The sequence below is a fragment of the Verticillium dahliae genome, genomic scaffold (genome assembly GCF_000150675.1).
Source record: "Verticillium dahliae VdLs.17 supercont1.24 genomic scaffold, whole genome shotgun sequence".
In the NCBI taxonomy this organism is placed as follows: domain Eukaryota; kingdom Fungi; phylum Ascomycota; class Sordariomycetes; order Glomerellales; family Plectosphaerellaceae; genus Verticillium; species Verticillium dahliae.
This window is the reverse complement of record NW_009276937.1, coordinates 317,278-332,809: the sequence shown is the minus strand read 5'-3', so window position 1 is coordinate 332,809 and position 15,532 is coordinate 317,278. Positions and strand designations below refer to the sequence as shown.

At 57.5% G+C, this 15,532-nt stretch overlaps 4 protein-coding genes across 4 annotated transcripts; 3 read left to right on the top strand and 1 right to left on the bottom strand.

The window, feature by feature from the left end:
- Window positions 1–663: 663 nt before the first annotated feature.
- On the top strand, window positions 664–1,703 carry VDAG_08979 (URE2 protein; the record flags this gene model as incomplete). Its single annotated transcript, XM_009656782.1, has 4 exons — window positions 664–700; window positions 753–814; window positions 885–1,264; window positions 1,344–1,703. 4 exons carry the CDS (start codon window positions 664–666, stop codon window positions 1,519–1,521), a joined length of 657 nt encoding a protein of 218 aa, XP_009655077.1. The 3' UTR covers window positions 1,522–1,703.
- A 41-nt stretch (window positions 1,704–1,744) lies between these two features.
- Window positions 1,745–2,248, bottom strand: VDAG_08978 (uncharacterized protein; the record flags this gene model as incomplete). Its single annotated transcript, XM_009656781.1, has 1 exon — window positions 1,745–2,248. The coding sequence occupies one exon, from the start codon at window positions 2,246–2,248 to the stop codon at window positions 1,745–1,747; it is 504 nt and encodes a 167-aa protein (XP_009655076.1).
- Window positions 2,249–3,122: 874 nt separating this feature from the next.
- Window positions 3,123–6,610, top strand: VDAG_08977 (ATP-dependent protease La; the record flags this gene model as incomplete). The annotated part of the gene is made up of 2 exons (XM_009656780.1): window positions 3,123–6,386; window positions 6,470–6,610. The coding sequence occupies exons 1-2, from the start codon at window positions 3,195–3,197 to the stop codon at window positions 6,608–6,610; spliced, it is 3,333 nt and encodes a 1,110-aa protein (XP_009655075.1). The 5' UTR covers window positions 3,123–3,194.
- A 4,960-nt stretch (window positions 6,611–11,570) lies between these two features.
- VDAG_08976 (protein kinase domain-containing protein) lies at window positions 11,571–14,572 on the top strand (the record flags this gene model as incomplete). Its single annotated transcript, XM_009656779.1, has 4 exons — window positions 11,571–12,221; window positions 12,251–12,469; window positions 12,522–12,567; window positions 12,669–14,572. 4 exons carry the CDS (start codon window positions 11,571–11,573, stop codon window positions 14,570–14,572), a joined length of 2,820 nt encoding a protein of 939 aa, XP_009655074.1.
- Between the last annotated feature and the right edge of the window lie 960 nt (window positions 14,573–15,532).

Below are 15,532 nucleotides of genomic sequence, written 5' to 3'. Positions count from 1 at the left end.
GCCACACACATACTTACACAGACACACGTTCGCAGCTTTGTTGAGCCAATGATTGCAGCCTTCAAATGTGTGCCCCTTTGAGGCTGACGCTCTACGGCTATCGGGAACCGTAAAAACGCATGCCGTCAGCGCATTTGGTTGGTTAGATGACAAAGCAAATATGTGACGACAAGAGCTCTGATACCATTGGCGGCAGCGACTGTTTGGCCGCCATATGGCTGCGACCTGGCATCGGCTGACGCATGTACAAGTAGACCGCGCGCGATGTTTCAACGGGGTTGAGAGTGCACCCGTGGGCATCTAAAGCGGGGCTCCAGGCTTCTGGTCGTTATCGTTTGGGGTGTGTCTGCGGGAGGTTGCCGATATCCAGCGGCGCAGGACCCAATCATGGTGCGAGCCGAGTAGCATGGATGATGATGATGCAACGCAGATCTACAGTCGCTATTGAGCGGTCTAAACTGCTAAACCGACACTACATTTCCCCAGCGGTTGTTCACCATGCCTGCCATATCGGAGAGGGAAAACCTATAAAGTTGCTGGTTGACTCGCCCCTATGACTGTAGTCTAATTCCCTCGGCCTCACCAAGCTTTCATCTTATATACTGAGAAATTATTATCTGCCGATCCCCAATTTAGCTACAACACATCTCTTTGGCATCCAACATGTCTTCACTCAAGCCTATTACGCTCTATGGACATGGTAGGAACATGGGACACTTCATGGTAGCAATCATTGCTGACCTGCCTCGCAGCCGGACCCAATCCGTGGAAGGTCGTCATGATCCTGGAAGAACTCGGCGTCCCCTATGTGACGGTCAGCGCCCTCCCCCGCCGCCTGTGTCTGAGCCGTCCACATGATGAGCAACCTTCTGACGCGGCCACAGGAAAACGTCGACTTCTCCGTCGTCAAGCAGGAGCCCTATACCCTCCTCAACCCGAACGGCCGCGTGCCCACCATTGTCGACCCCAACACAAACATCACGCTCTGGGAGTCGGGTGCCATCATCGAGTACCTCATCGAAACGTACGACAAGGAGGAAAAGCTCAGCATCTCGAGCTTCCCCGAGAAGCACCACCTTCGCCAGTTCCTCCACTTCCAGGCCTCGGGCCAGGGGCCCTACTTTGGCCAGGCTGTGTGGTTCGCCAAGTTCCATCCCGAGGACCTTCCCTCGGCCAAGGAGCGGTACGTCGAGCAGACGGTGCGCGTCCTCTCGGTGCTCGACAAGCTACTGGAGGGAAAGGAATATCTCGTCGGCAACAAGTGGTGAGTTTTGGCCCCAACGTCTTCTTGCGATCGTGCTCGAGAGGCCGCTCTCCCATGAACATGATGCTGACGAGGCCAGCACGTACGCCGACATTGCCTTTGTCAACTGGAACGCCACGGCCGAGAACGTGATTCTCAAGTCAGATTGGGATGAGAAGGTGGAGAAGAAGTACCCCAACTTTGTGGCATGGCACCGGCGGGTTACTGAGAGGCCGATCATCAAGGACGTACTGCAGAGGCAGGCAGCCGGTCGCTGAGGCGCTTAGCAAAAGTCCAGCGTGGGCTGGCTAGCAGGCAGCATGCTTTTGATTTTCTATGCCCGGAACTGTGATAATCTGGAGAACCTCTTCAATCGTGGCTGCACACCCTTCAGCGAGGGCCAAGCAAGTATCCTCAGTTGATCTAGCTACATCGCCCCCGAAGAATAGATCTTGATCGTAATGCACCGAAAAACTGTGACTCGCAGCGGCCTTCTTCTAGTTAGTCCTCCCACACAGCGGCCTTGGCCCGCTCAGCCTCCTCCTGGGCTCTCTTCTCTCGCTCCTTCTCAGCGTCGCGCCTCCTGCGCTCCTGCTCCCTGACGCTCTTCTCGTACGCCCGCTGCTCCTCGGTCATCTTGGGCGCCTTGACGCCCAGCGCACCGGCAATGAGTCTCCGCGCCACAGCGTCCGTCTTCTCGGGCCGACGGCGTTCAGCGTCAGGAGACAGCGGGGAGCGCGGGCCGGGGCCGGGGCCGAAGCCGGCGTCGGTGCTCATGGAGGCCCATTGGCGCGTGGTGCCGGAAGACCGGTGCGTTGGCGAGATGGGCGTCGGGGGCGGTGCCTGGGCGCCCGAGTTGACGGCAGGGGGTGCTGGTGCTTCCGAGTCGGAGGCCGAGTCTTCGTCTTCCCACGAGTCGGCCACGGGCTGCTTTGCCTTGGGCTTTGACTTGTTGTTGTCGAGGGTAAGCTTGGAGAGGCCGGAAGACACAGAGGAGGAGGGCATGATGATGATATCGGTGCGGCGGGTGAAGGTGACTTCCGCGGAGGAGGATGAAGAGTCTGAGGAGGAGGATGAGTAGGGGGATAATGAGGAGGGGTATCCAAGTGAAGCGTGAATAGAGTCAAGGAGGCAGCCTGGTAGTGAGAGGAGGCTGGTCGAGAGATGAAAGAGGGGATAACGCTAGGTCGTACTCTGATGAAGTCGGCTCGGGTGCTCAGAAAGTAGTGGCCGGAATGTATGGATGGACGAATGTACCATCATTGTCACTCGGACCTTTCCAACGTGCTCTGACCTGCTCTGAGCCACGGCATCTGCGCGTGTGAGGTGCACCTGCAGTCCTGCATTGTGGGGTCGCTACTGCTCTCTTCCCCGCAGACGCACATTAGCACAGCGTCCACTAAAATCCCTACAGTGTTGGTACTCGCTCGCATGCGACTCAAACGTCCGAAGGGAATGGAGGAGGGGAGTGCATGTAAGTCTAACAAGGTAAATAGGGTATGATGCAATAAGCAAAGACAATACTGCTCATTTGTTGCAGTTGAGCATATGGCCCCTTGCGAGGCTCATCTGGCAAGGTAGCTCTTGATCAGTGGAAGAAGGTACGTACGCACGGCAGCCTCATGCCACCCTCCGCTAACCTGGCGCGGCTAGCTCACCCCTTCATCCGAGGTTCACCCAGCAATACTGCCAGTGTCGTCAAATTTTGGGGGATGCGCATCATCCACTTTGGCGGTATGATTAATAAAGCTCCGCGAAGAGCGACGAGCTTCCACCGAGCACCAGGCACGGTCTACCCAGAAACGCAGACATCATCACCCACCCGACAGCGTCAATTGTACACTATTCCGCCTCCTCCCCCTACCATTGCATCCCCCACAGACGCACATCCCGACGCGCCTTTCTCATCCCACCCTCCCGACCTCTCCACGTCCGAGGCTGCACAGTCACCATGGTGCTTCGGACGACCCTGCCGAGGCGCCTTACCCTCGTTCCTCAGAACGCCGCGAGACGGCTGCGAACACAACCTGCCCGAAGGTTATGGACCACGAATCCCGCGTGGCAATCCTCTGCCGCCGCCCCTGCCGTCGTCAGCCAGAGCCGACGAGTGCCCACCTCATGCTCCTCTAATGCCCGACCACACACCCTCGCCGCCTTTTCCACATCATCACGCGCCCTCAAAGAAGACAAGGACAAAGACCAAGGCTTCTTCGACCGCTCCGTCGAGTCCCTGTCCGAAGACGAGAAGAAGGCCAATCTAGAGAACCAACGCGACCTGGAAGACGAGCTGGCCGAGGCATCAAAGGGACCAGCATCAGGATCCGCCGCCGATGCCGCCGCTAAGAGCGAGGGTGCCGCAGACGGCAAGGCCGGCAGTGCGGCAGGCGGCTCCTCCGGCTCTTCGGGTGATGGATCTGGGTCTGGCTCCGGTGACGGTGGCCGCCGCGGCCGCAAGTCCGCCGAGCGCAGCCTGCAGAAGCCTGTCGTGCCTGACGTCTACCCCCAGGTCCTCGCCATCCCCATTGCGAAGCGACCTCTTTTCCCCGGATTCTACAAGGCCATCACCATCAAGGACCCCAACGTGGCTGCTGCCATTACCGAGATGATCAAGCGTGGCCAGCCATACGTCGGTGCCTTCCTCTTCAAGGACGAGAACGCCGACGAGGATGTCATTCGTAATCCCGACGACGTCTACGACACCGGTGTCTTCGCCCAGATCACCAGCGCCTTCCCGATGCACGGCGAGCAGGGCAGCCTGACTGCCATCCTATACCCTCACCGCCGTATCCGTCTGTCTAGCCTCCTGCCGCCCAACGCCAAGGAAGGCGATGCAGCCACCAAGGTGAACGAGGCCAAGGTTGACCCCGTGGCCGCCACCCCGGAACCGATCCCCCAGAAGCCCGTTGAGGACGACGTTCAGACCGATAAGAAGGGCGACGTCGTTGCTAGCTTCGAGGAGAGCGCTGTCAGCCCGGCCAAGCCCGACGCAGTCGCTGAAAAGTACGAGCCTACCGCCTTTCTCAAGCGGTACGACGTCAGCCTAGTCAACGTCGAGAACCTGACCGAGGAGCCCTACGATCCCAAGTCTGCCGTCATCCGTGCCGTCACGAACGAGATTGTCAACGTCTTCAAGGAGGTTGCCACCATGAACAGCCTCTTCCGTGACCAGATTTCCACCTTCTCCATGAGCCAGTCGACGGGCAACGTCACGTCCGAGCCCGCCAAGCTCGCCGACTTTGCTGCGGCGGTCTCGTCCGGCGAGCAGGGTGAATTGCAAGAAGTCTTGTCGTCTCTCAACGTCGAGGAGCGCATGCAAAAGGCCCTGATCGTCCTCAAGAAGGAGCTCATGAATGCCCAGCTGCAGTCCAAGATCACCAAGGATGTCGAGAGCAAGATCACAAAGCGCCAGCGTGAATACTGGCTCATGGAGCAGATGAAGGGCATTCGCCGCGAGCTCGGACTCGAGTCGGATGGCAAGGATAAGCTCGTGGAAAAGTTCAAGGAGAAGGCCGACAAGCTGGCCATGCCCGACGCCGTCCGCAAGGTCTTTGACGACGAGATCAACAAGCTCGCTCATCTCGAGCCCGCCGCCTCCGAGTTCAACGTGACGCGCAACTACCTGGACTGGCTGACCCAGATCCCTTGGGGCCAGCGCAGTGCCGAGAACTTTGGCATAAAAAATGCCATGTCAGTCCTCGACGAAGATCACTACGGCCTCAAAGATGTCAAGGATCGTATTCTCGAGTTCATCGCCGTCGGCAAGTTACGAGGCACTGTCGAGGGTAAGATTCTCTGCTTCGTCGGGCCTCCCGGCGTTGGCAAAACGTCCATCGGCAAGTCCATCGCCCGCGCGCTGAACCGCCAGTACTACCGCTTCAGTGTTGGTGGTCTCACTGACGTTGCTGAGATCAAGGGCCACCGTCGCACCTACGTCGGTGCGTTGCCCGGCCGCATCATCCAAGCCTTGAAGAAGTGCCAGACGGAGAACCCCCTGATCCTCATTGACGAGATCGACAAGATTGGCCGCGGCTACCAGGGAGACCCTTCTTCGGCCCTGCTAGAGCTTCTCGACCCGGAGCAGAACAGCTCCTTCCTCGACCACTACATGGATGTGCCCGTCGATCTGTCCAAGGTTCTCTTCGTCTGCACTGCCAACATGACTGACACGATCCCCCGCCCCCTGCTCGACCGCATGGAGCTCATTCAGCTCTCCGGCTACGTCGCTGACGAGAAGATGGCCATCGCCGAGCGCTACCTGGCTCCCGCCGCCAAAGAGGCCGCCGGTCTGCAGAATGCCGACGTGACTCTCTCCGAGGAGGCCATTGAGGAGCTCATCAAGTCATATGCTCGTGAGTCTGGCGTGCGCAACCTCAAGAAGCAGATCGAGAAGGTCTACCGCAAGTCTGCCCTGAAGATTGTCCAGGACGTTGGCGAGGAGGTCCTCCCCGAGTCTGAGGCGCTGACCAGCGATGGCAAGGAGGCCCTCGAGGCCTCGGAGAAGAAGGCCGAGGAGGCCGCCGACGCTGACCCCGTGACCACCGAGAAGCCCCGTGTCCCCCTCAATGTGCCCGAATCGGTCCACGTCACCATCAACAAGGCCAACCTGACCGACTACGTCGGGCCCCCGGTCTTCACCTCCGACCGCCTGTACGAAGTCAACCCGGCCGGTGTAGCCATGGGCCTCGCGTGGACCCAGATGGGCGGTGCCGCCATGTACATCGAGTCGATCCTGCAGTCGGCCCTCAAGCCCAGCAGCCGGCCGTCCTTTGAGGTGACGGGCAACCTGCAGTCCGTCATGAAGGAGTCGTCTACGATCGCCTACTCGTTCGCCAAGTCCCTGATGGCTCGCGATTTCCCTGGCAACAACTTCTTCGACAAGGCCAAGCTGCACCTGCACGTCCCCGACGGCGCCGTCTCCAAGGATGGCCCCTCTGCCGGCATCACCATGGCCACGTCGCTGCTGTCGCTCGCCCTCGAGGCCAAGGTCGACCCCACCGTCGCCATGACGGGCGAGCTCACGCTGACGGGCAAGGTCCTGCGCATCGGCGGCCTGCGCGAGAAGACAGTCGCCGCGCGCCGCGCCGGCTGCAAGATGATCATCTTCCCCAAGGACAACATGTCCGACTGGCTCGAGCTGCCAGAGGTGCGTTTTCTCCAAGCCCCCTCCGTCTTGTTCCTCCTCCTCCTCCTCCTCTTCCTCTCCGAGCAGCGACTAACACTCAACAGAACATCAAGAACGGCATCGAGGGCAAGCCCGTCGGATGGTATTCTGATGTCTTCAACCTCATTTTCCCCGACGTGGATCTAGAAAAGGCCAACACGAGCAAGGTCGCCGACGAAGAGAAGCCGGCTGACAAGAGCAACTGAGGAGGCTACACCGTGTGTTCTTCCGAGACGAGGCCTTGATGAACCCCCTCCCATCACTTCCCCATAGAGCGCTGCGTGTTCGTCTGTTTTACCGCAGCTAGAACCAAGCCTTGTCAGGTCATAGACTTGGCCGCCCATGCGGACGGAGCCCTAAAGATTAGGTATGGTCGGGCGTTTTTACGGGGCGGCCATGAGCAAGTGCTAGACGCGGGGATGCCAGGCTCAACGATGCTTGGCCGCGCACACGATACATCATACACACATAACACAAACACCTTGTCCGGCACACATTGACACGACTAGACGAAACGGCTCTACTCCGCATCATTACGCTTCTTTTTCCTCCCCGTTCTGCGTCGCTGGAACATAGCGAAATGTACTTGTAGATCTTTGAGCATGTGGAGGAGGAGCAGGAGCAGGAGCACATGGGCGGGTTCCTCCCCCGTCTTGGTCCATGTCGCGAGAGACGGAGAGATGGGAAATCCGTAGAACCATTGTATACTACTAAGCATGCGGCCTTTGTCTAGGCCCGGCGAATCACTTGTTACATCATGCCAATTGTCTGCTGGCGAACGCGCTTGTCGGATCGAACTAGTGATGGTCACCGAGCCGCTTTGTCAATCGCATCGTGAACTAGACGTGCAATCGCAGCATAATCAAAACAGAGCGTCCACCGAGTCGTTACCCTATCCAGTGGACGTTTTTGAGGTGCACATGTCAGCCTAATTGTGCCCAAGGGAGGGTAATGACCGCATTGCGTGCACACACAGTCATTACAGTGTGTGATCAATGGCCCGCAAGGCAGGATTGGGTTCGCATATGCAGGGAGTCTGGGGTTGTGTGCGAGATCGAAATCAGGGGTCTGCAACCGGGTTGCGCGAGCTGGTGGGATGATGGTCTTGAGCTGACCGCTGGCGACCGAATGCTGGTGACACTGTAAACACATCCCTATCCCGGTCGGCCTTGAAGGGGTAAAGGCCCCATGCGACAACGGACTTGCCCGTGGACGGTTGCGACAAGCATAAGCTCCCGAAGCTATTATCGGCGATCACGACGTTAGCCCGCGGGACGAAGCGTCGTGTAGGCATGGGGATGCCTGTCTAATTATGAGGGCTCAAGCGTCTCACCACTTTTGACATTCACGACTGACAGTCCGTGTGAGTGGTTTTCACGTCATGATCGACAGTAATGGCGGTTGACGTCAGCCGGGCAAAGCAACACTTATGACTTCATTCTGGATGCTGGCGCCCGGGGCGTGCATCGCAAGCTTCAGGACCATTCCGAGCCTGTGTCAGAGCGAGTATGAATTGCACAGTCCCTTGACAAGCAGTGTCGGCTGTGAGACAGTCGAGACCCACTCGTTCCCTTGACAGCGCGGAAGGAAAGGAAGGTCCCAATTGGAAGCTTTTGACACTAGACGTACTGTCTGGCTTCAGGCAACGCAGTCGGCCATGCAGGACGACCAGCATTTGCCCAAGGAGGAGGGCCTGTCATTTTGGGAAGCGGTCAAACCGCCTCACCGTTTGGGCTGCGTCGGTGCCCAAGCGCACAAATTGAGCCAAAAGGTGGACAGCACTGGTCGAGGAGGGAAAGCAGACATCTGCGTGGTTGTGGGTCTGGGTCGGTCTGGGGTGCTGACTGATGACTAGCCCCCTGAAGCATGGATCGAAAGGGCGGCATGAGTTGGGATCGGGGGATTTGAAAGAGAAATGCGAAGCTGGTAGTCGTGGGGGGTTCTTCTGCTCGAAATCGACTTGGTGCCCCTAATTGGGAGGCTTATTCCTGTGCTGTTATGGTGCTCATCCTTGCGAGGTCATTCTGCCGAGGAGCCAAGAAAGCGGCCCATGGCGTGGGAGGTGGTCCTCTTGTGATCTCGGGACATGGAAGAGCAGTTCACCCACTCGCTTGTACATGTATTGCCAATGACCAAGGTTGCTGGCATCTATCCTGCAACACGCACACGCACAGCGGGCACTCGAGGCTAGCGCGGGCGGTAGGAGGGGGCGGGGACTGATGGATTGGCCATCATGCAGGCCATCGTTGTGTTGGCGCTGTGGGGTGCCTCGAGATCAGAGATGATAGTTCTGGAGTTGTCGTCTCTTTTTCCGTGTCGAAGAACGTGGTTCAAAGCCTGCATGTTTTCGCGCGTGGGGGATTTTGTTCAGCGTGGCAGGCAGGCTGGCCACGAGGCATCGCACAGAGGCAAGCGGCCATGGCGAGGATGGGTGTCCAACGAAGGAAACGAAGGATGTGGTCCGCGGCATCGGTTTTCTTTTGTTTGGTGTGACGGTGGAAATGACGCCTGAGACCCCAGGCGTAGGAGGGAGGCGCGGGGAATGGAGAAGGGCTTACATTGTGACCGAAGTGACGGAGTTCGAGGCGTTTGCATGGCTGACATGGATGTGCCATTGTTTTTCCGTTGACAGGAAAACATGGAGCTGCGAGGCAAGACGCACCAGAGACAGAAAAGAAGGCGGACGGGCAAAACGTTCGTTGATACGTTGAAGCCCAATGACCGCCCAATGCGATCATAGTTGGCGGGAGGGTGGGTGGTGAGAGTTGAATGGATGAAGGTGCTAAAGTAGGTACTGTAGGGGAGGGGGAAACTGGCTAGCACGACGGTGGTCAGTGGAGAGCAAGTGCCAGCTAGCGCAAGTAGGCTGGCAGGAACACCTACCTGCCTCTACCAGTGAGATTGGATGGGCACTGTACATGTAGGTAGGCAGGAAAGTACCTTAGGTGCAGGACCTAGGGAGTCAAGCTGTACCTTCCTCGTTATTGGGTGGGTCCCATCCAGGTAGTTGCCTAGGTACCAAGGTAGGTAGGTACGATGCAGCAAACCGACCGAAAGTGCGCGGGAAGAGGAGAAGCTACTGCTGCTTTCTAGGTACTGTGCAAGGGACTCGACAGGGAGCAGGGGCGATGGACAACGCATTCGAGGCAGGGCCCACCCACCTGCCTGGGAGAGAAGGCTTCAGTGCAGTTAGAGCAGTGCAGAGGCTTGAGAGGCAAGAGAGGGTGCGGGCATCCTAAGATACCCCCGCGGTGGAGCTGGCCTGGTCTTTGGTGCAACGACCAGAACCTGTGACACCGAACTGTTACTTCATGTTCGTCGTTAGCACTGGGGGATGTGTCCCTAGCTTTCCCTTCACCATCGCTCATCTTGGTCCATCACATCGTCAGCCCGCCCCGCGCCCCCCCCCTGTTTACTCCTCTATCCATATCCACCCGGTATATTCTCTCACGCGCTTCTGGGGCCGACCAGCCAGCCCTCGCAGTGTATCTGCATGCCGCAAGACTCAGCCATCGACCATCCCACAGGGCCGCCAAACCGTCAAACCGGAGGCAAGCAGCAAGCCGCTCAATCCATCCATCGGTCATCAGGCACGAACCCACCCAGGCTCCGACGGCTCCCAAGGGGGCACCTCTTCTTGTCTTGCTTCCGCCCTCCACCTGCCGCTCGTCGTCCGTCAACCACAACGAATGGAATGGTACAAAGGAGCATGACCGCCTCGTCTCTCGTGGAGGCCCAACCTCGTCGTATCCTGCGCCCAGAACTTCAGGGCTAAAGCACCCATACAAGCACACACCCCTCTCGAACCCCCCATCCTCACACGCCCCCTGATGCGCCCCGGCACCTAGACAAACTACTGTCTGCCTGACGAGAGACCCTTACCGACCAGGCCGCTGTGTCTGCGACTGCGACACACGGACAACCAAGTGAGCCCATCCAGGGCTGCCCAGGCCACGCACGACAAGGCCAGCCTCCTTGACCCGAACTCGCTCGCGACGTCGCCCGAAAGCCACGGGCCAACGACCAGCGTCACGCACACAGCCCGGCCCCATCCTATTGCACGCATCGCATCGCATCACATCGCACCGCATCTCACTGTTCCAGCAAATGCCCTTCCGCACTCGACTCGACCTGCAGCGTTCCTCATAAGGTCTGGTCGTCCCAGCCATCGTCTTTCGCTGCACGCATCCTGTCGTCTCATCGTCTGAACATGATCGGCCTGTCCTCCACCACGCCTTGAGCCTTTTCTTCCCGTCGCACGAGCCGCCTGATGCCCTCGCCTGCACTCTCTGCACTCTCTGACCACGGTTACTCGCATCGTCTTCGTAGTGCCTGTACTCCTCAGATTCGTCTCCTGTACTCCTCGCGTCTCCAGCCTCTTCGACTCCACTGCCTGGCTTCGGTTTGCAGACGTCCTCCTGCTCCAGTTGTCTGGCCCACACGGCGCCAAAAGCACAGCGAGCGCTACATCGCACCGCCATCATCCCGTTGGACCGAAAAAAGGACGAAACAGCCGCCCACCGCCCCTCCGTCTGGTCATCCCTCGAAAGCAGATCCGCCGTCTACTATTGATAGACTGACGTCCCGCAACCCGACATTGGCTCCTGGGTTTCGTCGAGTCCTGCTCTTGACCGTCTTTCTGTTCCCAGGCTCATCCTTGTCTCCCGGCCTGGTTACTCCCGGACCTGCGCCACGGCCGGCCCCATAATAAACATCACGATTCCCCAGCTTCTTTCTACACACCGCTTGGGGACTTATTTGGCCTGTCGTGGAAGAGCCTCAGCCTACTCTACCTCGTCCCCTCAACTTCTGACGTCTTCTCCCCGTTTTGCCGTTGGTCTCTATAGACCAGCTCACAACACCAACATCAGCGACCTTCTTCATGCTCGCCATGGCGCAAACCGCCGCCCTACCGACGGAGCATCCCTCCTCGCCGTCGCATACCAAACAAACTTCTTTCGGAGGATGTTCGGTCGGCATCAGAATGGAAGTTCAGTGCCCCCGGCTGAGCTGCCGCGAGACTCGGATCCTCCGCCGGATCCAGAGGTACTCTCCAGGCCTGGCCTTCCTCATCGCCCTTAAAGAAAGGTCGTTCCCGGGCTGCCGCGGGCCCAAACCTTCAAGAGACAGCAGTCTGAGCGGAGGAATAATCTTGCTCCAGCAGAGATGACCCCCGCAGAAAGGCGAGCAGTGTCTGTTGATCGTCGGGCCCACACGTTCATCCGCGCGCCTTCGCAGCCCAGGGCATTTCCGAGAGCCAGCGCTCCCGAGCTTCCCTTTGAGAAGGTGGGCGAGTCGACGCTTGACAGGATCACCTCATCCTTTGAACAAAGACCGGTCACCAGCCTCGATCAGATGGTGCAATCAGCGACAGCCGAAACATTCGTCCGTGCTGACCATTTCCCCGACAATGTTTCCCTCTCAGATACTCACTCTGTCACCACATCGCAATACGATGTCATGATCCAGGAGGAGCTTGAGAGGACGTGGATACTTAACCTAAGCATGCACTTCCGAGACAAGTCCAAGCGTGAAAAGTTCTTTGTCACTTACCGTGACAAGGAAACCTCCTGGAGGCGGGTCACAATCTCGTTGGATTACCGCAATGCCCCAGAAAACTCACTGGAGATGGATCTTGCGCATACCAAACTTCAACGTGAGAAGAGTGCTAAGATTTATGAGGCTATCCGAGAAAGCCTGCAGGACATACAGTTCTACGAAACCGTCACAAACCTGAAGCTGCAAACCACAGACGGTCGTCTGCACGTCCATGTTATGGAGGACAGAAACGTCTGCCCCCTTGCTCCCCCTTTCAACGTACCATTCGCCATGCTGACCCTTCGCAGGAGATCATCAACTACCCCACTGTTCGACAGGTACAACACCTCGGATGCCAGAGGATCAGGGAGCGAGACATCAATTTTGACTCGCACATGTCCGGCTTCGTTTACAAAGTCAGTGTTGGCCAAGAGGTCCTCATCAAAAAGGAAATTCCGGGACCTGACACCATCGACGAGTTCCTGTATGAGATCAATGCACTCAATCGACTTCGCTACTCGAGGAACGTCATATCTTTTTTTGGTGTAGTCGTGGACGATCATGACGAACACGTCAAAGGTCTCCTCATCAGCTTTGCTGGGCAAGGGGCACTTATCGACCTTCTGTACGACAATCGGCAGGGCTCCGAACTTGGAACGCCTTGGCTGATACGAGAGCGATGGGCCAGACAGATTGTTGAAGGTCTCTCTGACATTCACGAATCAGGTTTCGTACAGGGTGACTTTACCCTTTCAAACATTGTCATTGACGACGAAGGCGATGCCAAGATCATAGACATCAACAGACGAGGGTGTCCCGTAGGTTGGGAACCTCCAGAGGCAACGCCACTTATCGAGAGCGGCCAGCGGATTTCGATGTACATCGGTGTCAAGTCGGATCTGTACCAGCTTGGCATGGTTCTATGGGCCCTAGCTACGCAAGAAGACGAGCCTGAGACTCATGGGCGCCCCCTCATCCTAGAACACGACGTTGACGTCCCCCACTGGTACCGCGAACTCGTTGGATTCTGCTTGAGTGATGATCCTCGACACCGACTGCAGGCTGCGTCTCTTCTCACTCTATTCCCTGAACCCGCTGTCCGTCATGACACCGGAAACGATCTTCCCTCAATCTCGGTAGATGATGGGTACTCCATGAAAGAGTATTTCGTAGCCGACGAGAACGGCCAATCACGCGTCAAGACTGTTGCGCAGCCCAGCGACTGGTCATACGTGAATCGGGGCCAAGCAGCAGGGTACCCACAGGATCCGTACTACTATACGAGAGGACGCTCGCCCCCGAGTCCTCTCCCGAGTCATCACGGTCAATTTGACGCCTTTTACAAGGGCTCCCAAGTCTCGGGCTGGGCTGGCGCTCGGAACATCGCGCCCTCATACAGCGACGTGGGGGCAGATGAGATGATTAGAGGCAGAAGCATCACCCCGAGGACGAGTAAAGATTCTCTTGCAGGAGAAAGTCACATGGAGTCGCGAGGTCACGCGACGCTTGGTGGCGTGTTTGAGACAAGTGAGGAGCCATACTCGATGGCCCCGGCCTCGCAGGGACTGCGACGGGATTCTACCAGCTTGATCCCGGATGTCAAGGATGAACTTGATGCTGCAGTGACGCCCACGCCAAACACACCCGTGAAAGAGGATCAGAAACTTTTAAACGACGACACTGTCCCGATATCTACGGCTCGAATGCTACAAGCCAACGACGAGGACCAGCTGGTGGAGGTTTCCAATCCGCTGGAGGAAACTGCTCAAGGCGGGATATGTGCAGCAACTCAAAAGCCTACAGAGATAAACAGCGAGGCAGAGGCCACGACCAACAGCCAGCAGGCCCTCAAGTCAGAGGACTCGTTAAGTGTTGTGGAAACAAGCGTAACCACTGTAGCAGACACTCCAGGTTCGGGTCCACAGGACACGCACAGAACTCCACTTAAGCTTCCCACTCAACTAGAGCAACCAAGCAAGAACCCTGAAAGCAGCAGCGCAGGAACCGACAAGACGCAATGCCACGCCATGCTTGAGGAAACGGGCCCCGGGGAAGCAGAGAACGATGCACAGATGAAGTCTCACGAAACGCCGCCACTCATCGACAAGACCGCGCCTTTGCCTGCAGAGGACGCTCTCTCGACAGTGCGGAACGTGAACAACGATGAAAGTCCCCCGGCCGACGACCATGGCGCTGACGGGACGGAGGGAGCCCTTGTTCCACCCAGTGGATCTGACGGGCACGCGCCGCTCAACACAGGCTCCACAACGGAGCAGGATATACCCGTGAGGGAGGCCGAGGGCGATGATGAGACGGCTAAGGCGACGGGGCTTACAGTACCCGGAGGAGAGAATGACGACAGCAATGGAGGCCTTCCTGGGAGGCCTGAGGATGGGGCAGCGGTCGGAAATCAGCCCAAAGAGGTTTCAACAATCTTGGAAGAAGGGAAATTCGACCAAGAAGACACGAGATCTGTTCAAGCTATGCCTCATCCGGCAGAGGCCGTGCCGTCCTCAAAACCTGAAGCAAAGCAGACAGAAGACGAAGAGATTATTGATGAGAAACGTTCCGGCACGAACATGCCTGTGGCCGAGACGATCTCGGCAATCACGACAGAAGGACCGGTATGAGAAATGTACTTATATACAGACAACAGCACCAGCAAGCTGGGATGAGGATGCACAAGGTGGGGCGTATTTATTCTGGAAGGCGTAGGTTGTGTACATGTCCCCCAAATAGTTTGGTAGCTTGTAGCCTATTTAGTTCAGCATCAAGATTTGGTGTTGGAATATCATGGCACTTGATGACTTTTTACCAACAAGGATGGCGGCCCTCAGATTCTCACAAGCGGATGCTTAAAGGAGTGCGTGCGATGTCTTCCGGACCGTGCGGTTGGTGGAACCGGTCGGTAGCAGCTTTTTTCTTCCTACGGGAGACGTCGACGTCGGGCTCATCCGAAGTCTAGCCTGGTAGCGCATCGGGCGTTTCGGAGGCTTGGGCTCGGATGTGGAAGGGGAGAGCCGGGAACTAGCTCCGTGCCAAGAGGGGGGTGGCGAAGAAACATTCTAGAAGAGCGGAAAAAGTCGAACGAGGAAAACGCAGATGAGTGATCACGTGACCGATAATGCCTGAGAAAAGCTGAGTTTCTCCCACCAATGAGGCGAAACGGCGATGGGGATCGAGAGGTGGGGCCTTGTCTCTGTCCGTCCCCGCTCCCCCCTGCCTCCTAGGAACGCATCGAATGGGTGGAATGTGCGGGGCAGAGGGTGTTTCTGTTGGGACGCCAAAGAAGGATTTGACGGGAAGGCGGAGGACCGGAGAGACAGAGGGATCATGCGGGAGCCGAGGCATCCGGGGGATGGTAGGTGTGTTAGATTGTCTTCATGTGCTTGTGCTCGTACTTGAGAATAGGCTCTTGGAACCCGGCAGACAAGTTGGACGACGTGTCGTTTTGCAGATGCTGGTATGGAGCTTGAAGACGAACCCAGCACAGATGTTGCATCAAGCAAGTTGTGCAGCGCAACAAAGGGCATGGAACGGGCGCTAGTACCTAACCATTGCTCATTGGGTAGTGTGACTGGCTATCAGGC